This window comes from Barbatula barbatula (genome assembly GCF_947034865.1).
Source record: "Barbatula barbatula genome assembly, chromosome: 23".
Classification (NCBI taxonomy): domain Eukaryota; kingdom Metazoa; phylum Chordata; class Actinopteri; order Cypriniformes; family Nemacheilidae; genus Barbatula; species Barbatula barbatula.
In genome coordinates, this window is record NC_136786.1 from 12,099,048 (window position 1) to 12,118,435 (window position 19,388).

General features: G+C 36.4%; 1 protein-coding gene across 1 annotated transcript; it reads left to right on the forward strand.

Moving 5' to 3' along the window:
- Positions 1 to 329: 329 nt before the first annotated feature.
- On the forward strand, positions 330 to 3,712 carry prdm14 (PR domain containing 14; the record flags this gene model as incomplete). The annotated part of the gene is made up of 7 exons (XM_079487996.1): positions 330 to 882; positions 1,204 to 1,364; positions 1,493 to 1,760; positions 1,971 to 2,173; positions 2,506 to 2,607; positions 3,063 to 3,282; positions 3,564 to 3,712. 7 exons carry the CDS (start codon positions 330 to 332, stop codon positions 3,710 to 3,712), a joined length of 1,656 nt encoding a protein of 551 aa, XP_079344122.1.
- Positions 3,713 to 19,388: the final 15,676 nt, after the last annotated feature.

Genomic DNA, 19,388 nt, shown 5'->3' on the forward strand with positions numbered 1-19,388 from the left:
GCTAGGTCTGGTTAATGTATTTAGATTGATCTAGTCGTTGAATAATAACCTGGCACGTTCATTTATTTTTACCCCTTAAAACATTTTGAGGAATCTTTACAAAAATATTCTGAAAGCTGAAATGTTTGTTTAGAATGACCCACTGTTTGTGTCAGCTGCAATAAATTGTCATAGACTATCTGAGCAGACATTAATCTGTATGCGTAATATTCTATATGCTTCTTCCATTTTATAGATGTGTTTGGACTAAACGGGACAATAAGACTGAATACAGAAAGACTCTAAGGCTACTGAATTCTCCTTAGATCGCCACTCGGTCGGCTGTGGTGATGTCGGTGTCTCTCTCCACTCACCCGGCAGTGAGAGACAGGAGTCTTCCGCTCTATCCGTCTCACCCTGGCGCGCACTACTCGGACGTCCTGAAGAGCGCACACAACATCTTCCATCCGCTCAAATCTCTGGGTCGCATGGTGACCGACACACAAACAATCATGCCGTTTAATTTTACAGGGACTCCGTCTTTTTTCAGTCACAACAGCCATCAGACTGCGGTATTCCATGAACAAATCATCAATATGTCCAGCACGCCGTATTTTCAGCATGTCCAGCCTTCACAAACCGCGTTCTCCAAACACGAGGATCGCGGCACTGGCTCGTTGTCATTGTTCTGCAGTCCGTCCAGTGAAAAGTCTTCCTCGGTTTCATCTTCTCCGTCCAAGGACAGTTTCGTCTACCTGCAGGCCACTGATCTGGTACCTGAACATACTCGCACCTACAGTTTTACAGAAGAAGACCTCTTCACGGTCCTGTATGGATATTCCCAAAAACAGGGTCAAAGTTTTGGGCACGCGATTTCTGGATTATCATTTCCTCCCAGTACAGGTAACATTTCGTATAACAATCTTAAATATTCAGGGGAGTTAGGAAGGCCTTTTATCTAACTACAATTTTATGAGATGATGTGGGTTTTTTTCATTCTTATTCAATGTCATATGTAGTTGTTCATTTGATCAATATTGGGATTTTAACTTATTTATTTAATTGTTACTCAGCTGATCGACATCCTCTTCCCACTGCTGAGGCGCATGAACTCCCAGAAGGTATTTCTTTCTTTCTTTCTTTCTTTCTTCTTCCTCCTCCTTCCAGAGTTTGTGTTCTAAATGTCCCTTCTGCCAATTTAACGAAGTGTCTTGAATTTTTCAGGGTTATCGATTGTCCGAACGAATTGTGGAAGCCTTTCCCATTATGGTGTATTTGCTGATAAAAGCACAATCCCAAAAGGCACAAGGTTTGGACCATTTCAGGGAAAACTAGTGAACACGAGTGAGATCAAAACCTACGATGACAACACGTTAATGTGGGAGGTACATATCAATGATAAAAAGTAGTTTTTCAAAATATGAAACTTGTGTCTGGAACATAAATATAATACACCCAACTCAGGTTTATATTAAATATGTATTATATTAATATATTCTCTTCCTGTGTTAAGATTTTTGAGAATGGGCGCTTGAGTCACTTTGTGGATGGAAGAGGCGCTCCAGGGAATTGGATGTCCTTGGTCAAGTGTGCGCGCTTTCCAGAAGAGCAGAACCTGATTGCTGTGCAATGTGAAGGACAGATATACTACGAGGCCTGCAAAGAGATCCAACCCGGACAAGAACTGCTGGTGTGGTACGGAGACTGTTATGTGCAGTTTTTGGGCATCCCCCTCACCCTCAAAGAGTTCATTGATGATAACGGGCCGCTCTCAACTGAAGGTGTGTATGATATACAAAAAATGGGCTTAAATCACATCTATTTTAATTATTCTCCTAATAATGTTTGATATATAGATAGAGGCTTCTGTGATCTTATGATTCAGACCGCACGAGGTTTTGAGGCAATTTCAACTTCCATTTGCCATATTCCATTATAAATCAGTGAGTGTTTAAATGTCTTTTACTTATGTCCCCATTAACTTTTCTCAGATTCCGGAGAGGGTTTCAAGTGTGATCGCTGTGGTAAAGTCTTCGCTTATAAGTACTACAGAGACAAACACTTGAAATACACGCGCTGCGTGGATCAGGGCGACAGGAAATTTCCCTGCCACCTCTGCAACAGGTCTTTCGAGAAAAGAGACCGTCTCCGAATTCACATTCTCCACGTACACGAGAAACACAGACCACATAAGGTACAAATGATAGGAAACGTAAATAAATAATAGCATGTTTTACTTAAAACGATCGCGTTGGTGCTGAAAGAACAGCTCCCGGTTAAAAACGCTGCACAAACCACATGCCTTAAAGAAATAAAAAAGATTATTCGTGCATGAAGTATTTTATTTTTAAATACCAAAAAAATAAATTACTTGAAAAACATAAATACTATGTAGGCCTACGCACCTTTTATGTGTATGCACATGCTTCTAAATGTATTTGACATGCCAGAAATTTTATATATAGAAAAATGTAATGCTATATATTTGATTTTATAATAACCTTGGAATATGTGACTTTTCTCTAGTGCTCCGTGTGCGGCAAAAGTTTTTCGCAGTCCTCCAGTTTGAACAAACACATGCGCGTGCACTCAGGAGAGCGGCCTTACAAATGTGTTTACTGTAACAAGGTGAGAGAAACGTCATCCTCAATAGGTGTGAAGTAAAGTATAGCTTTAAGGATTTGGCTGATTTCATGGTTATGTGCTCTCGTTAGCCTGCGTCCAAGCGTTGGACTCTAGGAAGACACTTACATGCTAATTAATGCCAGATGCACTTTAATTCTATTGTGCATGCGGATTATGCTTTAATTTATGACTCTCAAAGAGACAACAGTTCGTCTGTCGCTTTGTTGCATATTCGCCGCGTTCCTTTCTGAAAGAGTGACTTAACGCGTGCGATGAGAGTCACTCCCTCTGGACTGTCTGCACTCACAATACAGGCTATCATTGTGTGTTTGTATCTGTGTGTATGCTTCTAGGCAAATTGCTGTAAAAACATTTACTTCACACATCACATTAGCCTAAAATGATAAGACAATGGGAAGATCTCGGAAATATAAACGTTAATGACATTTATGTCTCAGGCATTCACGGCGTCCAGCATTCTCCGCACACACATCAGGCAGCACTCCGGTGAACGGCCGTTCAAGTGTAAACACTGCGGGAAAGCGTTCGCCTCTCACGCTGCCCACGACAGCCACGTCCGGCGAACACACACCAAAGACAAACCCTCCTCCTGTGATGTGTGTGGCATTACTTTTCAAGAAGCCCAAGAGCTGAAACATCACATGAAGACCCATACAAGTAAGCGTTAAACATTTTGGAGGAGCACTGCTTTGGTTAATGCAATATTTAGTTCATTTTTATCCTACGGCTAATTTTAATAAAGTTGAATATAGAGCAGCAAAAATATACATTTGTAGGGGATCGATAGTTATTGAATTCTAATAGTAAAATGTGCAAAACAGTGTTGGGATATGTGGAAAGTATGGAATTAATATTTTGGGTATTTTTTATATTGAGTCCATCAAATGTTGCATGCACATTTGTTTAAGCGTAGATAATCAAATTTCTCTTTCCTCCAGAGCGACCAGTTTTGGAAAACACTGTTCTTCCTGGAGACAAGTTTCCCCCCCCGACTAAAGGTCCTTCACACCTACAGAAACAAATTGGTGATCCTTTCTCTTTTTCCGGAATGACCACCATCTCCTCCGAGTACAGACCCTGGAATTAATGCAGTCCAGCTGCATCTAAATGTCACTGTTTGCGTTAATAAGACTTTTCGCCAAAGAGACTTGCTTAATGTTGATTGGTATTGTCTGTTATATTTAATGTTAACTGTCCCCTAAAATATTTTGCTTTAATTATATTATTTTTATGTTGTTGCTATTTATTAAAGTGTTTATTCAAATGTGTTTGTCTATCGAAGTAAACGTTTTTGTACTTTTAAAGTTAGCTCCAAGCAAATATCTGCGTGTAATTGTGAGCCGCACAGCCAATACCTCTTAAAGACAAATCTATTATTTCATTATTATTTGTATTATTATTTATATTATTAATTTGCTACCTGTCATGTCCACCTATCGTCAGAACGTTTGCATTTGCACAGACTTTATCATAAGCTGTAACTCTTACAATATATGTCAGTGTATGTCGAATTGTTTGTTAACTAATTAAAATTATTCAGAGATAAATGTTAATACATCGAGCATGAGTGTTCATTTGAAAGAAGTTTCTAATATGTTTCTCGATATCATGTGTCTGCTTAAATGACTTTTTCATGCAACAGTCTAAATAATATCAAATTCGTTTTTATATTAAATTTAACGCTAATTCAATAATTGAGCTCACCAAATAATTACATGTCATTTATTTCACTTGCAGTTAACGGAATTCTCTGACTGCGCAGAAAAATTTATGTTACAGTCCAATGCTAAAAATTGATCGAGAACAGATTAAAGTTGTATACATTTGATTTAAAACATTAATCTCTCTCTCTCTTGATCACACACACACACACACACACACGCGCACGCGCACGCACGCCGAAAAATACCAGCTAACAAGCAACAACACTGCCAAATAATATATATGATATCCATTTTGTAGTTAGTTAGATACATAAAAACCGATATAACTATTTGTTTATCAAAAACTTGAAAGGAATTTAGCAGGGCAAACAGCAGTCCAAAGGAGAGTTAACATAACCCCTCCCCAACTAGACAGAGACTTTAGTGCATTTACAGTGTTTTACTAAACGATGGTCGGGACAGCAGAGGAGGAGAGTGAACATCCCCCAACAGCAAATTAATGACAATGGACTACTGCAATGAGGTGGTCCAGTGTGGAGAGAATGGAAACAAAGGCGGTCTCTCTGACATCTGCTGCCCCCTGATTGTGTCTTCATGGTACCAACTGTCTGTGATGGGGAGGAAAAGAGAGAAAAGGGCTTTCTGACAGATTAGTCCTTCCGTGATCTTCCAGCATTCCTTTCTCAAAACACACAACAACAACAAAAGGTCAAAGGGCATTTTACCTTTATTTTAATTTTAAATGTACAATACAATTCAATGTAAGTCCCTTTGGATAAAAGTGTCTGCCAAATGCATAAATGTAAATGTAAAAGCTGTTAACTTAACAGAAGCTTTTCATAATTGTGGCTGAGCATCTTTAAGTTAGTTGTTTTGAATGTGCATGTTTTTTTTCTTTATTTATGTGGGCGTCCACTTAACTGGTCAATGCCGCTGACCTCGCCAAAACTGTGAAACTCACGGATCGGTGGCTTTATGTAAACTGGATTAGAGATCATTTAACATGTTGATCTCATATCAAGTCTTCGTTTTGAGGGATTCTCCGGATAGCTCTCTTTGAATTAGATCCGTATTCACCCAGCACTGGCACAGGGAGCTGCTATGGATTCCTATTATTAATTTCACCCTCACTGGTTACATACAAAACTGGATGGGTCATAGGTCAAGCTTCAAAAGACAATTCAATTACCCTCTCATACTTGCTCAGCTGAGAGATGCTGGAAAACCAACCCTCACCGGGCTTTACCATTCTGTCTCCAGCTTTTGAAGTTCCCCAGGGCTTCTGGTAGTACATATGTACAGCAGAGCTCATGTTGAGTTAACAGAGCTTCTAGGCACAATAAATTCACAAAGGAGCCCTCAGGGCTGACGAAAAAAAGCGCTTTCCTTGTAGACAATAGATACTCTTGTCATTCATATGATGATATCACTACTGGCGTTGTTCTCCGTGCGGGTAGTCTGTCGAATGATGCTGTAATGTACATATGATTCCATCAGGGCCCATAATGAGCTGGTAAAAGTTGCTGTCTTGATGCACTATGTAAAAGCTCTATGTTACAAGCATTGCTGCACAATCGTGGCTCTGTGTATTGGTCTCCCGTTTTTCACTCCAATTAATATGTATACGATCATTTATAGACATTGATTTCACACTTAACCTTTGGTGCTTTTAAATGCTGCCCGGTCCACCATGGACATTCATAATTTAGTTTGATCTCTTTATTAATATGAGATTAATGATATCCCCCTGTGGCATTTGGATGCTTGTGTTATAATGCAGCTATACCTCGAGGTCAATGTCTTATAATGGCTGTGCTGTAATTCATATTAAATGAGGGATGTAGTGCATGACTCGAGATTTCAGAATCATGTCCCCATCAACATACTGGGTAAAATATTAAAGTTCAACCCAAAAAACTGTCATCATTTACTCACCCTCGAGTTGTTCCAAATCCGCATAAATGTATTTGTTCTGATGAACACAGAGAAAGATATTTGGAAGTTTGCTTGTAACCAAACAGTTCTTAGCCACTATTGACTACCATAGCAGGAAAGATTACAATGGTTGTCAAAGGTGGCAAAGAACTGTTTGGTTACAAGCAAACTTCCAAATATCTTTCTCTGTTTTAATCAGAAACAAAGAAATTGAATAAGCCATATTTAAATGACAAACTAACAATTTATTTTTGCAATAATCAAGCAAAATGGAAATATTTATTTAGCAAATATCGTTCAAATTGGTCAAGTAAATTGATTCTTAACATCATAACCTTCATGAAGTGACATCTTTGTTTTGTTGGTTGGAGATAACTAGTGCAAATATAAATATTAACATCATAACAAATTATTCCACCATGTTTGATACAATTACAGAAATGAATTACATTCATTTCTTAAAATATGGTCAAATAAGAAAATAAGTTGAAACATTTAAATAATTTAGCTCTGAATTCTGAACAAAGCAATGAGTAACTTTAGTTATTTTGGTCCTGCTTGATTTATTAATTTCAGAGCCTAAAGTTTATTCGGAAAATGTGTTTTATCCTTTAACAGTAATATTTGCTTAAATTTCAACACAGGCATTCATTTTTACAAGTGACAGAGTTTAAAAGAAATGTCCCAGCTGTTCTTTATACATGTGCGTTTGTTTAAAAGAAAAGATGGACCGCCAATATAACTGTGATACTGGTGACTAGCTTCACTCCAAGTCTAAACACACACAAACACACACACACACACACACACTCAGTCCTTGTGTTTAGCCCACACTGTCTCTCTTTAAGTGGTTACCTGTCAGTTCCTATTTCAGCTCTACCTCTAGCCGCCACCAACAGTTGAGCTAAACCACAATCTGATCAATTAGCCCTATTGATTCCCTAATAGCAGTCAGCACACATCACTAGACTTGTCTAAAACTAGCTGTGGACTCTTTGCTCAGTGAAACCATAAACTCTGTTTTAAAGTGGCCTCTCATCTCTCAAGCACCCATTTGATGTTATTACACACAACGCCAGTTGTGTGGGCTTATTAGTAGAATTTTAACTATGATTTGTAAAACACTTGAAAAAACGATTCCTGGTCAGGTGCTTGGGTCTCTTGAGCAGCTTGGAAGCAGAAGGTTACAGGCTGGGGTATGTTGTCATTGTGCTGAGAGGTTCCTCTGGGACAGTAGGTAATCCTTGGCAAAGTCCAGCTAAAGGATCTGCATGCTGCTCACTGGATGAATGAGAGATCAAACACTGTAAATCTGCTCCATACTGGTAGAGAGAGAGAAAAAGTCTAAGACTGATAGCGAGAGAATGAGCGAGAGAGAGCGATACAGAGGGTGAAAGACGAAAGGAAGAGAAAGAGTGTCCAGATGACAGTAGTGGTTGGGCAGATGGCTCTGGTTGCTTGGCTGAAGCTTCAGTTAGCCTTCAGTGATGGTCAGTCTCATGGGATAACACACACACACCACTCTCTATATAGATGTCTTAAGCAATACTGTGGCTCTATTACATAGATGACAATCCGGTAAAAATCTTAGAAATGGACTATAAGCAATATTACAAAATAACAAATGCAGACATATGATACCAAACGCTCAATTTAATAGGCTTGTCCAATCAAAATAATTACTAAAACTGTCTTATAAGTTTGGATATTTCGTGATTTATTTATAAAGACTTCTTTTGCAATACAGTAAGTATGACACATTTTAGAAAATAAAAAGGAAAATGTTAATTGTCTGCCAGGACATTATCCATTAAATTATATACCATATTTCCATGAATCCTAAAACACAACATACAGTGCACAATTCAAAATGAACACAAAACATAAATCAATGTGGAAAATTCCTTCATATTAATGCAATATTTTGTGCTTTATTTTTGTAGATTTCTTTAACAGTGTATTATATATTTCAGAATTCCCAATTAAATAAAATGATTGATGTAATAATACTTCTCATTTGAATACATCTTTAAATAAGTATTTTGAGTCAGATCTTGTGACCTACAGGCCTGAAACAGAATCTGTCATTTACATGTGATTGTGCTGAACATCTCTCACCATACATCATGTTAAACAATGGCCCAGGAGGAGTGCGTGTATGCATATGCATGTGTGTTTGATGTGCTTTTGTCTCGTTTTCACAGTTATTTCTCATGACTCTAACGGAGCAGCAGGAGACCAAAAAGAGAAAGAGAGGCAAGCAATGGCTGAATGAGTGAAAGAGAAAGAGAGAGTGGAATAGTTAGAGACAGAGACACATTTGAGGTGTTCCTGGGGTGACACTTTATAATGGGAGATGACCTTTAAGCTTTTACACGTATAGCTCATTCACCTTGGGTGTACAGGTTTGGCTTAACACAGTCCTCATGGATTTAGTAAAAAGTGACTTTTCGGTGGTCCTAACTAATAAAAAAGCCTCATAAATTGAGAAACAAATTTAGATGACATACACGTAAGTCTTCAATGACAACTTAATAAAACTAACTTCTCAAATATTACTTAAGTTTATTTAAAGGTCCAGTGTATGAAATTTAGAGGAATCTAGCGGCGACCTTGCTGCTACGACGGCTCACTCCACCCCTCCCTTTTGAAGCACTACGGTGGCTCTCACAGGACTAGGAAGTCATTGTTTTTGCTTCTTTGTCGAAGGAGATTATGTATTTACGAAACACGCTTTGTAGAGTTTGTTCATTTAGGGCTACTGTAGAAACAACATGACCGTGGTGTATGTAGATAGAATTATGTAAGGTCTTTATATACCGCTGAAGACATAGTTATAGATATAATATTGGATTTTTGTCAATTGATCCTCTAATAATTGCACAACACCTTTTTAAGTATATTTGTGAGTGTTTAAATATGTACATGTACATAAACATGTACATTTACGGGGAAATTGTTATTTTTACGTTATACTTTTGGCGCCCCAATTGCCCTAATATTTTTAGCAGGATTTTTTACACACCTTTTTTGAAAAGCTTTTTTCCTGTGAAAAGTTTTTATTTTACAGAATATTTATGCCTGCCAGAAAATGTGAATTTTTTTACGGATTTATTTTACTACGCGGTTTTAAAATCTAAATTGTTATATTGGTTTTACCACAGTACCCATGTTTTTTGGTTTTAACTGTAAACCTTGGTTATCTTCCATAAAAGTTATAAAAATGTACTTTAAGGCATAATTAAAATGTAATTTTTAGTACTCAACTAGTTAACAACTAAGTTTTCTGAGAAACACATAAAGTATATTTCTGAGTAAGTCAATAAAAATTATGAGTTTTGAGTTTATCAGTTTTTTTTTTTTTAGAGAAAAATGATTAATTATTTCAGTGTTTTTCTTTATCTCATTGGACTAAATTAGATATGGAAACTTTGATTCATATAGCACATAATGTCAATAAAATATTTTTTAAAAGTGTGTTTTCTTTATCCTTGTGTTTTCTTTCCTGGTAAATTGTTTACCCAAAGGATTTGAGGACTGGAAACAGTGTATGGTGATGCGTATGCATGTCCTGCATCTCCTGCGTCCTGTGCCTCTTGTTATCCTTTCTAATCCCTTTGACTCACTATAACACATCAGGATACGATGTGTGTGTGTGTGTGTGTGTGTGTATGTCTAATATGGCTGGGTCTTCAGTGAGTTAAAAGATAAGTGCTTAGTGTTTACTGCACAATATCATTACTGATGACTAAACCTCACTGTGCCATACATATCATACTCAAACAGACGACTTGGGATATTCAAATTAAACATTTGATTGTTTGAATGAACACATTTTATGTAATACCCATTTGGTCAATTTAAACCAATATTTAGAAAATTTAATTTTCAAAGCTCACATCGTCATGCACACAAGGTTTCCTTGTAACCTACACGTGTACTTTTACATTTGTTTTTCATTTTGCACCAAGACATAATATCAAGCTTTGTTCCTCATCATGGGGACTGTGTGCTGTTGGTTCACTCAGGTTTTACTTTACAACCTGTCCCCCCATACACACACATATTCAGTCCTGATGGACAACTTCATGACCAGTCAGCAAGCCTGCTGTCAATGTCTGCCTTTTACATTTAACAAAGCCAACGGCACAGGAGCTCTGAGTGTGTGTTAAGTGCTAGATAGGTTTTTTCAATGGTTAAGAGTTAGTCTCCCATCTACGTACATCATGCATGATTTACATATGTATGTGCATATGACTATAAATGTGTGTGTTTGTGTTTATATGTATGTGTAATGATGACCTTGTCTTTCCCAGGATAGTCTATTAATCTGTATAACGAAAGAATCTGTGACACTTGCTCTCTCTCTCAAAAGCAGTGTTCTGCCATCTCTTTTGTTCATAGGACAATTGGCAGTGACCCCTTCCAGCTCCCAAAGGTGCTCAAAGGTCAGGAGGAGTAACAGCAAAAATAAATACACACTCAAACACTGGCTAATGTGGGATGGCTGGCCATGGGCCGTCACAGCTGGCCATGGGCTGTGTATGTTTGAATGTTGTAGGGTCAACCTTCAATTGGAGTAGAAAACGAGGCAAAATTCGTAAAAACAATATATTTAAATTAATTGCTTTGTATTAAAAATATTTGTATTTACAGTATCCAGTAAAAGTAATTTTAAAAAAAGTCACAAAAATGGTTGTTTAAAGTCATTTTAATAAACAGTACATTTTCAAATACTACAAGTGCTGTGGTCTGCGGAATTATCAAAGTTAAAAGACTACACAGCATAATCGCCGGTGTTACAAAAGGTCAAATTGACTCCCATAGTGTATATATATAATCCACATTTTGAGAGTGTGGATTATATACACTGTGAGTGTTAATTTGACTTTTTTTAACACTACTTTTTAACTTTACTGTGTATGAGTAAATGAGTACAAATCCAGAACTTTCAAACATGGATGCTACCATCGTATTAATGTATATTAATAGTAAGACTTGTTAATCACAATCAGTCAGATATACAACTAATACCACAATAATAACTGTAAATAAAATAATTTGAAAATAATAATTCAGGAATAACACTAAATTAAAGAAACAAAAAATGAACAAAATCGATACATTTTGAAGTTTGGAGTTTGACTATATCGATTAATTAGATATACAACCTTGATTTAAAAGTACATAAAAAATAAAAATAAACTTTTTATTATTAATTGTACACTATATTTCTAACTTTACTTTGCATTGTAAATCAGATAGCTTGTATGGTCGCTGATTATACATTATTCCCTTCCTGTAAACTATTAACCACGGCAACCAGATCCTTAATGAGTCTTTTTTTATTTATCTTTAGATTTATCTTTTTGTGTTCACACAGGTTGGAACTATAAGGGTGACTAAATAATGGTAAAAATTTCCTTTTGGGGTAAACTTTCCATTGAAACAACCTAACAAAGCATAATTTTAAACAAAACCCTGCAACTGCAGTTACAGAAAACTATAGTTAGTTTTTTCACCCTAATACGAAACCAATGCATAGCAGACACACATGTAAAAAGTAGGCTAAAATCTTTCACATGATGCAAACATACAGCAACTCCCATACTGAGGAGACTGCAGTGACTGCTTGTAACGCCACAGATCTCTTCCATACAGAGCAGCCACAGGACCTGAGTATCTCTGAAACATTTATGAAGTCTTATAATCCCCTCTCTGCCTAATGTACCCTAACAAGCCTTTACTGCCTCTCTAGCCTGCTATAGTGTTCCTGGCATCTAACTCCTTTAACACCCTAGTTTCAACACTTTTACATGGTTTCTGCACATTTCAAAAACACACAGCACGTGTTTTATTAATGCACAGAACGTAAAGGAAAACTTTAGGGTGTTAAAATTGGGTTAGTATAATGTATATTTTAGTGAATAATGTGGTAGTGATTTATAGAATAAAGTAGTATTATGCTACTAGAAGTAGTATTTATAGTAATGTTTAACTTTTAAGTTCTTATTTTGATTACACTGTAAAAATGAATGAAGTACTGGCAGAAAAAAAACATTACATTTCCTTTATTTTACGGACATTTCTGTTAATGCAAAAATGTAAAATACAGGTAAAACATTGAATACAGAAAATTCCTTTAATACAGCATATTTGGCACTATATTTTTACAGATTATTTTAGAGTTTCTTTTCATTAAAATGTAAGGATATAATATGAGTCTTAGCATAGAAATGTATAAGTCTGGAAATGTGGAAAAAGATCTAGTATTTGTATAAATTGTATTCATAATAAGACCAACTTGTAGGCTACTTGTACTTAATGATGTAAATATGAATATATTCCTGAATCCCTTTATATTCCTAATCCATATTGTTTAGGCCAGAACATACAAAAAATACAATCTAAGTGCCTGTTGCAACATAAAAAATCTGGAAATAAGTAAATGTAATGACTAACATATAGCAATATATAGAATATAGTATAACAATGATAAATTATACAAAATATTTTATATTCTATACAATTGTAGGTTTCTAATAAAAGTATTAATATTGTAACATCTATCATGTTAACTCTTATACAAAATGTCCATTACAACATGCAGGACGTTCTCTGAAATATTCTTAAATCACCGTGGGGGTAACATCACTCAACAGGGTTTGTACAAATGTCTCAAGTCTGTATACCTATGTATAAGTGTGACATGAAATAACACAGGTCATTTTAAGTATCAAAAGGACAAATGAGAAGAGAGAGCTGTATGTGTACCGAGTGATGTGACCTCGGATTGTCATTGTGCTATAAGGGGTTTGACTGGACATAGGGAAACCTCCATTACAGTGTGTGCTGTGTGTGTTAAAAACGGGCTCATTGGGGACCTGATCCCAGGGGACTGTTTTACTGCAGCCTCTGCCCTGTGCCTGTGTTTACATGTTGAGGATGCCATATGCTAAATGGTTAGTATTACTACTCAGATTTCCCTTAGCAGCACTTCTACACTCACAGCTAAATGAGGAGTTATCAGAGTGGTCGCAACTTAAAGCAAAGTGATATTGAGCTGTTGGTGTTATTGATAAAGAACTTTACACCTGCGAGTTCTCATGAGCATTTGTTTGTATTGATATTGTAAAAAATAGAAACCGGTCATCATTTAATCACCCTCATGTCATTCCGAATCCATGTTACTTTTTGTGTTTGGTATTACAAGAGGAGAAATTTAGTCAGTCATTTTGCGTAACGTCTCATTTTGTGCATCCCTACAAAAGTGTGTTTTAGGGTCTAATCCTATCCCCTCAATATACTGTAACATTACAAATTCATTTGTCTAGAAGCACCATGTTTTATAGGAAAATAAGTGTTGTTTATTACGTGAATCAGTGGTAATTGGTGTAATAATCATAGAGTTATATAAACACCTTAAAAACTTTAAAAAGATGAGGTCAGGGAGGTCTGCTGGAATTAGCAATGTTTCTTTGGATCAATGCAGCTGCAATGGAGAATGCTTTTCATTCACAAGCTAATGGTTTAGAACATCATCCTAAGACATCCCATCAACTACTGCACAGTCATAACACACACACACGGACGAGGGGAAGGAGACACAGAGGTCAATACGGCCAGTCATGAGGAAGCTTGTGGTGTCCATTACACGCAATCTTCATTAGTAGCATGTTGAATACAAGAGCACTGTAAACCTTTACTGAAAGTGGTCTCATCTGATACAACGTCTGTGCCCAGAAAGCAGCTTTTTCACGTAAAAATACACCCCATAACATCCTTCAGACTCCCCTGTGTGAGATAACTGGGCTTTTCCTACATCCGTGTTGCCACTTCCTGACACAAAATATTCTGTCGGGTTGATATCAAAATCAGTGGAATCAATAAAGAGAAAAGCATATTTAATTCGCCAAAACATGTGTTATGTTCGGTATTGTTGGCTTTTGTGGTCACCCTGGAATATTTCGGTTTTGAAGGAGTGGACAAAAGGTGATGAGTGACATTTGGTCGAACTGAGCACAGATAAGCTTTAGAAGTCTCTCTCATGGGACATGAGATGTTTCGCACAGGGAGGTCATACATGGGGAGATCACTCTAAGCCCACCCACATGCAGAGTGTGTGTGTTCTTGCCTTAGAAGTGTCATTAGATTACCATGTTGTGAGACATAAAACGTCAAATATTTGCATAATTGGTGACATTTTAAAATTATTAGTAACCATCTTACTTTATTAACATTTCTCCAGTTTAAATCCTAATTCAACGTATATCTATATAAGCCAACACACATTAAAACAACAGTGCTGACCACAGCCCTAAAAAATAACAAGTTTAAAATTATAATAAGTATAATAAGAATAAAATAATAGATACATCACTAAACAGTAATTTGGAAACAAATAAATAAAATAGTTGCATTACTGCATTTAGTTGCAATAGTTGAATCCAGCTGCATTCCACCAATAAAAAAACCCTATCAATATCTCCTCATAAGGGTTGTGCTAATTTAGCTTAATAACTGTGTTGGTTTGATGAGCTTTTCTCAGTGTGTAGTGGAAAGCATTTTTTCTTTTGTTCTTGCAATGTTCAGCACCGGTGATTTATTGATCAGAATAAGTCAGTTAATAAGCTTGAGAGTGATTCATCACGGAGCTAGAGACTGGAACAGCAAAGCCTAGCTTAATAAACTCATCAAAGCTCTTCGCGCATGAAGACAGTAATTAAAGGCGGAGAGGAATGTGTGTTAGATAGATAGTTACAGGGGTCTAGGCCCGAGCAAGACTAAGATAGAGAACTTTCATTCGCTGTCAGTCTCTTCGGCCTGGTCACTGTGTGTAAATCTGATTCGGCCCACCAAACATGGGCCAAACAAGGCCTTTTGGATAATAATAAAGTTACAATAGATAATAAAAATGTTTTGATTAAAAAAATGTACTGATTTATAGAAAGGAAAAGCATATTGTTACTTTCTTTTAGTCCAGTGTTTTCTACATGAGGTTTTTCAACTCTCGAATAGTTCAGCCCCCCAAACAAATTCTGATATAATTTACTCACCCTCTTGTCATTTCAAAGCTTTCTTCCGCAGACACATAATAAATGTTGGTCACCAAACAACATCAGTACCCATTGACTTGCATTGATTTGTGTCCATACAATAGAAGTGAATGGGTCCTGTCGCTTCTCGGTCACCAAAGTTCTTCCAAATATCTTATTTTGTGTTCTGCGGAGGAAATAAAGTCATTCAGGTTTGAAATGACAAGAGGGAGAGCAAATTATGACAGAATTTTCATTTTTGCCTTTACTATCCCTTTAAAACCTAATTTAGTGATATTAATGCTGTTGAATGACTACTTAAAAGAAACTGTACAGATCAAACTAAAACGTACAAATGAAATTATACAAATTCATACAAATAGCCACATCACACTGTCAAATAAGAATGTGTTGGTATTTTTGCATTAGTAACTTTCCAATATTTTTGCATTAGTGCCAGAGGTGTGGGCTCACCTTTTGACCTTGTGACCTATGTGAAAACAGTTTAGACAGTGAATCTGCTCACTGCTCTACAGACAGATCGGTTGTCTGTCCTCAGATAGAAGATGACGCAAGACTACCTGATGACAGATAGGGTCTAAGAAAATCACCAATAATTACTTCCATAATCATCCTCGATATTTCACTCAGCCCTGAAGAGCAGCTATTGAGAGCGGTGTGCACAGAGAGCGATGACCTCATTTGAACAAGAAGACATATAGTTCACGGAACCCAAATTTACAGCATGACAAAAAGTAGTGGCTGCTTTCCGAGTACAATAACTTCTCTCCTAACAGGGAACGAGAAGAAAAACTATTTAATTTTAAAATAAAGTTTTAGACCTGGTTGAGAACATGGTGAGTAATGTATATAGAATGCTCTAAAAAACATAATGAAGCACTTGATGGCTTTGGGAATACGTAAAAATAAATCCAAATAGACAAATCCAGACGCAGCCAGGACAAGGTTTTAAAATTAGCACTTTTTAATAAAACAATTGGCATTTAATAAACAGATTCTGAGTACAGTTTATGTATCTGCTAGTTATTTGCTTAATTATACAATGCATTGTGCATTTGGATATTAACGTGCATACGTTCGTTCTCCAAAACGTTGGGCCTTTTTTTCTTTCTATCGCTTGAACAGGTTGCGATTTGTGCATTCATCAGCCCTTGTCATAATTGCATCTGTCTCCAATTTATAACCTTTAACCGCAATAATAAGCTCCCCAGATGGGCCCATGTCCACCTAAAGAGAGCAGAGACATTATTAAGATGTCTTTCTGTGTTGCTTTAACCCTTTGTGAGCAACAGGTTTCATGTGAACTGTCGGTGATGACCGTCCTCTCATGCAGGTGATATACCCCGGTGACCTATTAGATGATGTACTGTCCATTGAAGTACCTGTTCTCAATGCCCAACTCAATAACACCCTAATGAAGGAAGCCCGAGGGGTAATTGCTCCTGTTGTTGCATATGAAGCCTTTCTCTAGGTGTGACACGAGTTGCCAAATGAGGTTGCAGATCAGGGTTAGTTAGCGCTGGTGTGAGGCTTTAGCCCTCTGAGGTGAGGGACACTGACAGGGGACATTATCATCAGCAATGGTCAGTAGGTGTGAAATGAGACGGCCTTAGGACATCCACTTCACAACTGGGACCAGACATGCATTGGGTTAAAACATGTAGGCCTACAGACGTGGGCGCAACATTCCAGATACATACATATTGGTGAAATCATCAGTCTAAACGGTGTGGATTGAAATATTAAAGCAAATTGAAGTTAAAGAGGGAGTTAACAAATGTCCCCTTAACTAAGTTTGCTGTATATATTTCCTCATACAATTTTTTGGACACCTTTGTCAGCATGTGTTTGTTTTATAGAATTGTGGCCCTGGTGATGATCAGCTATTGATTAGAATGAGGGTTAAACCTAAACTGTATCCGCCCACTAATCATGAGCTGACCCAGTGGATTTTAGCCCCTTCTCCCCCGAGACCCACCAAGGTCTTGCAATCCTGCCATTCTGACAAATCCACGTCATTAAGGCGTGAATCATGGATGGATCAGGTACATCCAGAGCGGCTTTATTTACTCTATTGGATTAGCCGTATTTTACATTTTTATACTTCTATTCTTTACGAAGCAGTAAACCAGCAGTCTTCTTTGAACAGTTCACTTAAAAATAAAAACTGTAAAATCTGTCATAATCCATTGTGTCATGTATTGTTAATATGCTAATTATTTCAGTGAGCCACAAATAACAAAAAAATATGGAATATCTTTATTCTGCACTTTCCACAAAATGTTGTTTCAGTTCAACTCAAAAAACAGCTGTGGTCACCATGGACTCTTGTTGTATGGGAAAAATTCAATAAAAATGAATTGTTCCTTTAAATATTTAACACTAAATTACAATATCAATATCGCTAATAGCCTTGATGACTGCAGACTGTAGAAAAATATCTTATTAAAAAACATTTTTTGAAATTATTCTTCATATGTGTCAAGATTATGCTTAATATGCCTAAATAAACAACCCTGTATTATGCATTCAATGAATGCAAAAGGGAAATGAGAGCCGAGTGGATGTTCATGCATAACCAGAGAGACTGATCAGAGCTCAGGTACACTCACAGCACAGCTCAATCCATTACCTCTCATAGATCTGTTAGTTCGGCCGATGGCCTCATCGCTCGATCAATACCACATAAACTCAGAGGATTTACTTACGTATCCCGTCCGGGTATTAGCAAAATATACAGGGAGCAAAACAGAAACCTGTTGATTTGTTTTATTACAGATCAGGAGCAGTTGAAGAGAGAGCTAATCATTGGGCCATTGGGTCACCACAGGGTGGAAGCACAATCCCCACATGGGCCTTTTACATGCCCAAAGCCAGACATCAGATATGATCGATATAATTCTTCTCTCTCTCGCTCTGTCTCTCTCTGTTTGTGTTTGCAAAACGCACACACAACTAAAGTTCATTGAATTCTTCCAGTGTTTGGAAAACAGATACTACAGTGCTGTAAATATAGCCATATACATGATGAGATATCAATAACACATTGAGTTTAGATGTCACTGAAAAGATGAATGAGAGAATTAGAAGCTCTTAATAGTGTGCGGACCAGAAAACCAAGTTTCATGCTTTGTGTCTTTAATCACACTGAGTGAAGCAAAATTCTATCTACTGTTACATTGTAGAATCTAGTCAAATTCAAGCTGATTTGTTTTTAGATGCGTACATAAGAATAAGTACATAAAGTATAGTATTTGTACCACCATTTTTTAGCTGTGTGCAAAAATGTATTTACTTAATATGTATCACTTGTTTTTGCAATACATATCTAAAAAGTCTTAATTCAAAAGCAATTTTCCTCAGAAGCGAAATGATCTAGATATTAAGTCTTGTTTTCTGAAAAAACAGATATGTGTTTATTACGCATAAACAAGCAAAAAAAATACATTTTATTTATAGCCTAGCACTTTTCACAAACACACTCACAGTTTTTATAGAGGAAAATATCTGTCAACGAGATAAGACATATTTTTACTTTACCCCTTTTTTTATCAATTCAAGTTTATTTGTCTTATTGGCAGATTTATTTCTGTTTTTAGTTTAAACTTACTTAATTTGTATATTTTCTTTCATAAAACAAGACTTAATATCGTAGGTCATTTGGCTTCTCAAGCTAATCAATTGTTAGATATTTAAACTGCAAAACAAGACAGAGATTTTTCTTATATAAATATTCTCCTGTAAATCATTTTTGCTTTCTATTAGTACTTTGAAGTCAAATAGTTTTACAGTATATAGCATCACCTTTGGGTTTTAATTGAACTTAAATTAATTTAATTGATAAAATGTATTTTAAACAAACACAACAACAACAAACATTATTCCATGATCAGGATTTCAAATGTTTATAAACCATAACATAAATTAAAACTAATTCTATTTCAGCTAATCCAAAACTGTTATTTGATCGATTATAAGGACTGATCTGAATTCAGCTGTTTAAGATCATTTAATGAATCACTAACTACACATCACATAGAACTTTTAACTTCAGAAGACTGCTTAAGACAAACTTTTCTTTCGGTTCTTCTGGGTTTGATTGATTTGT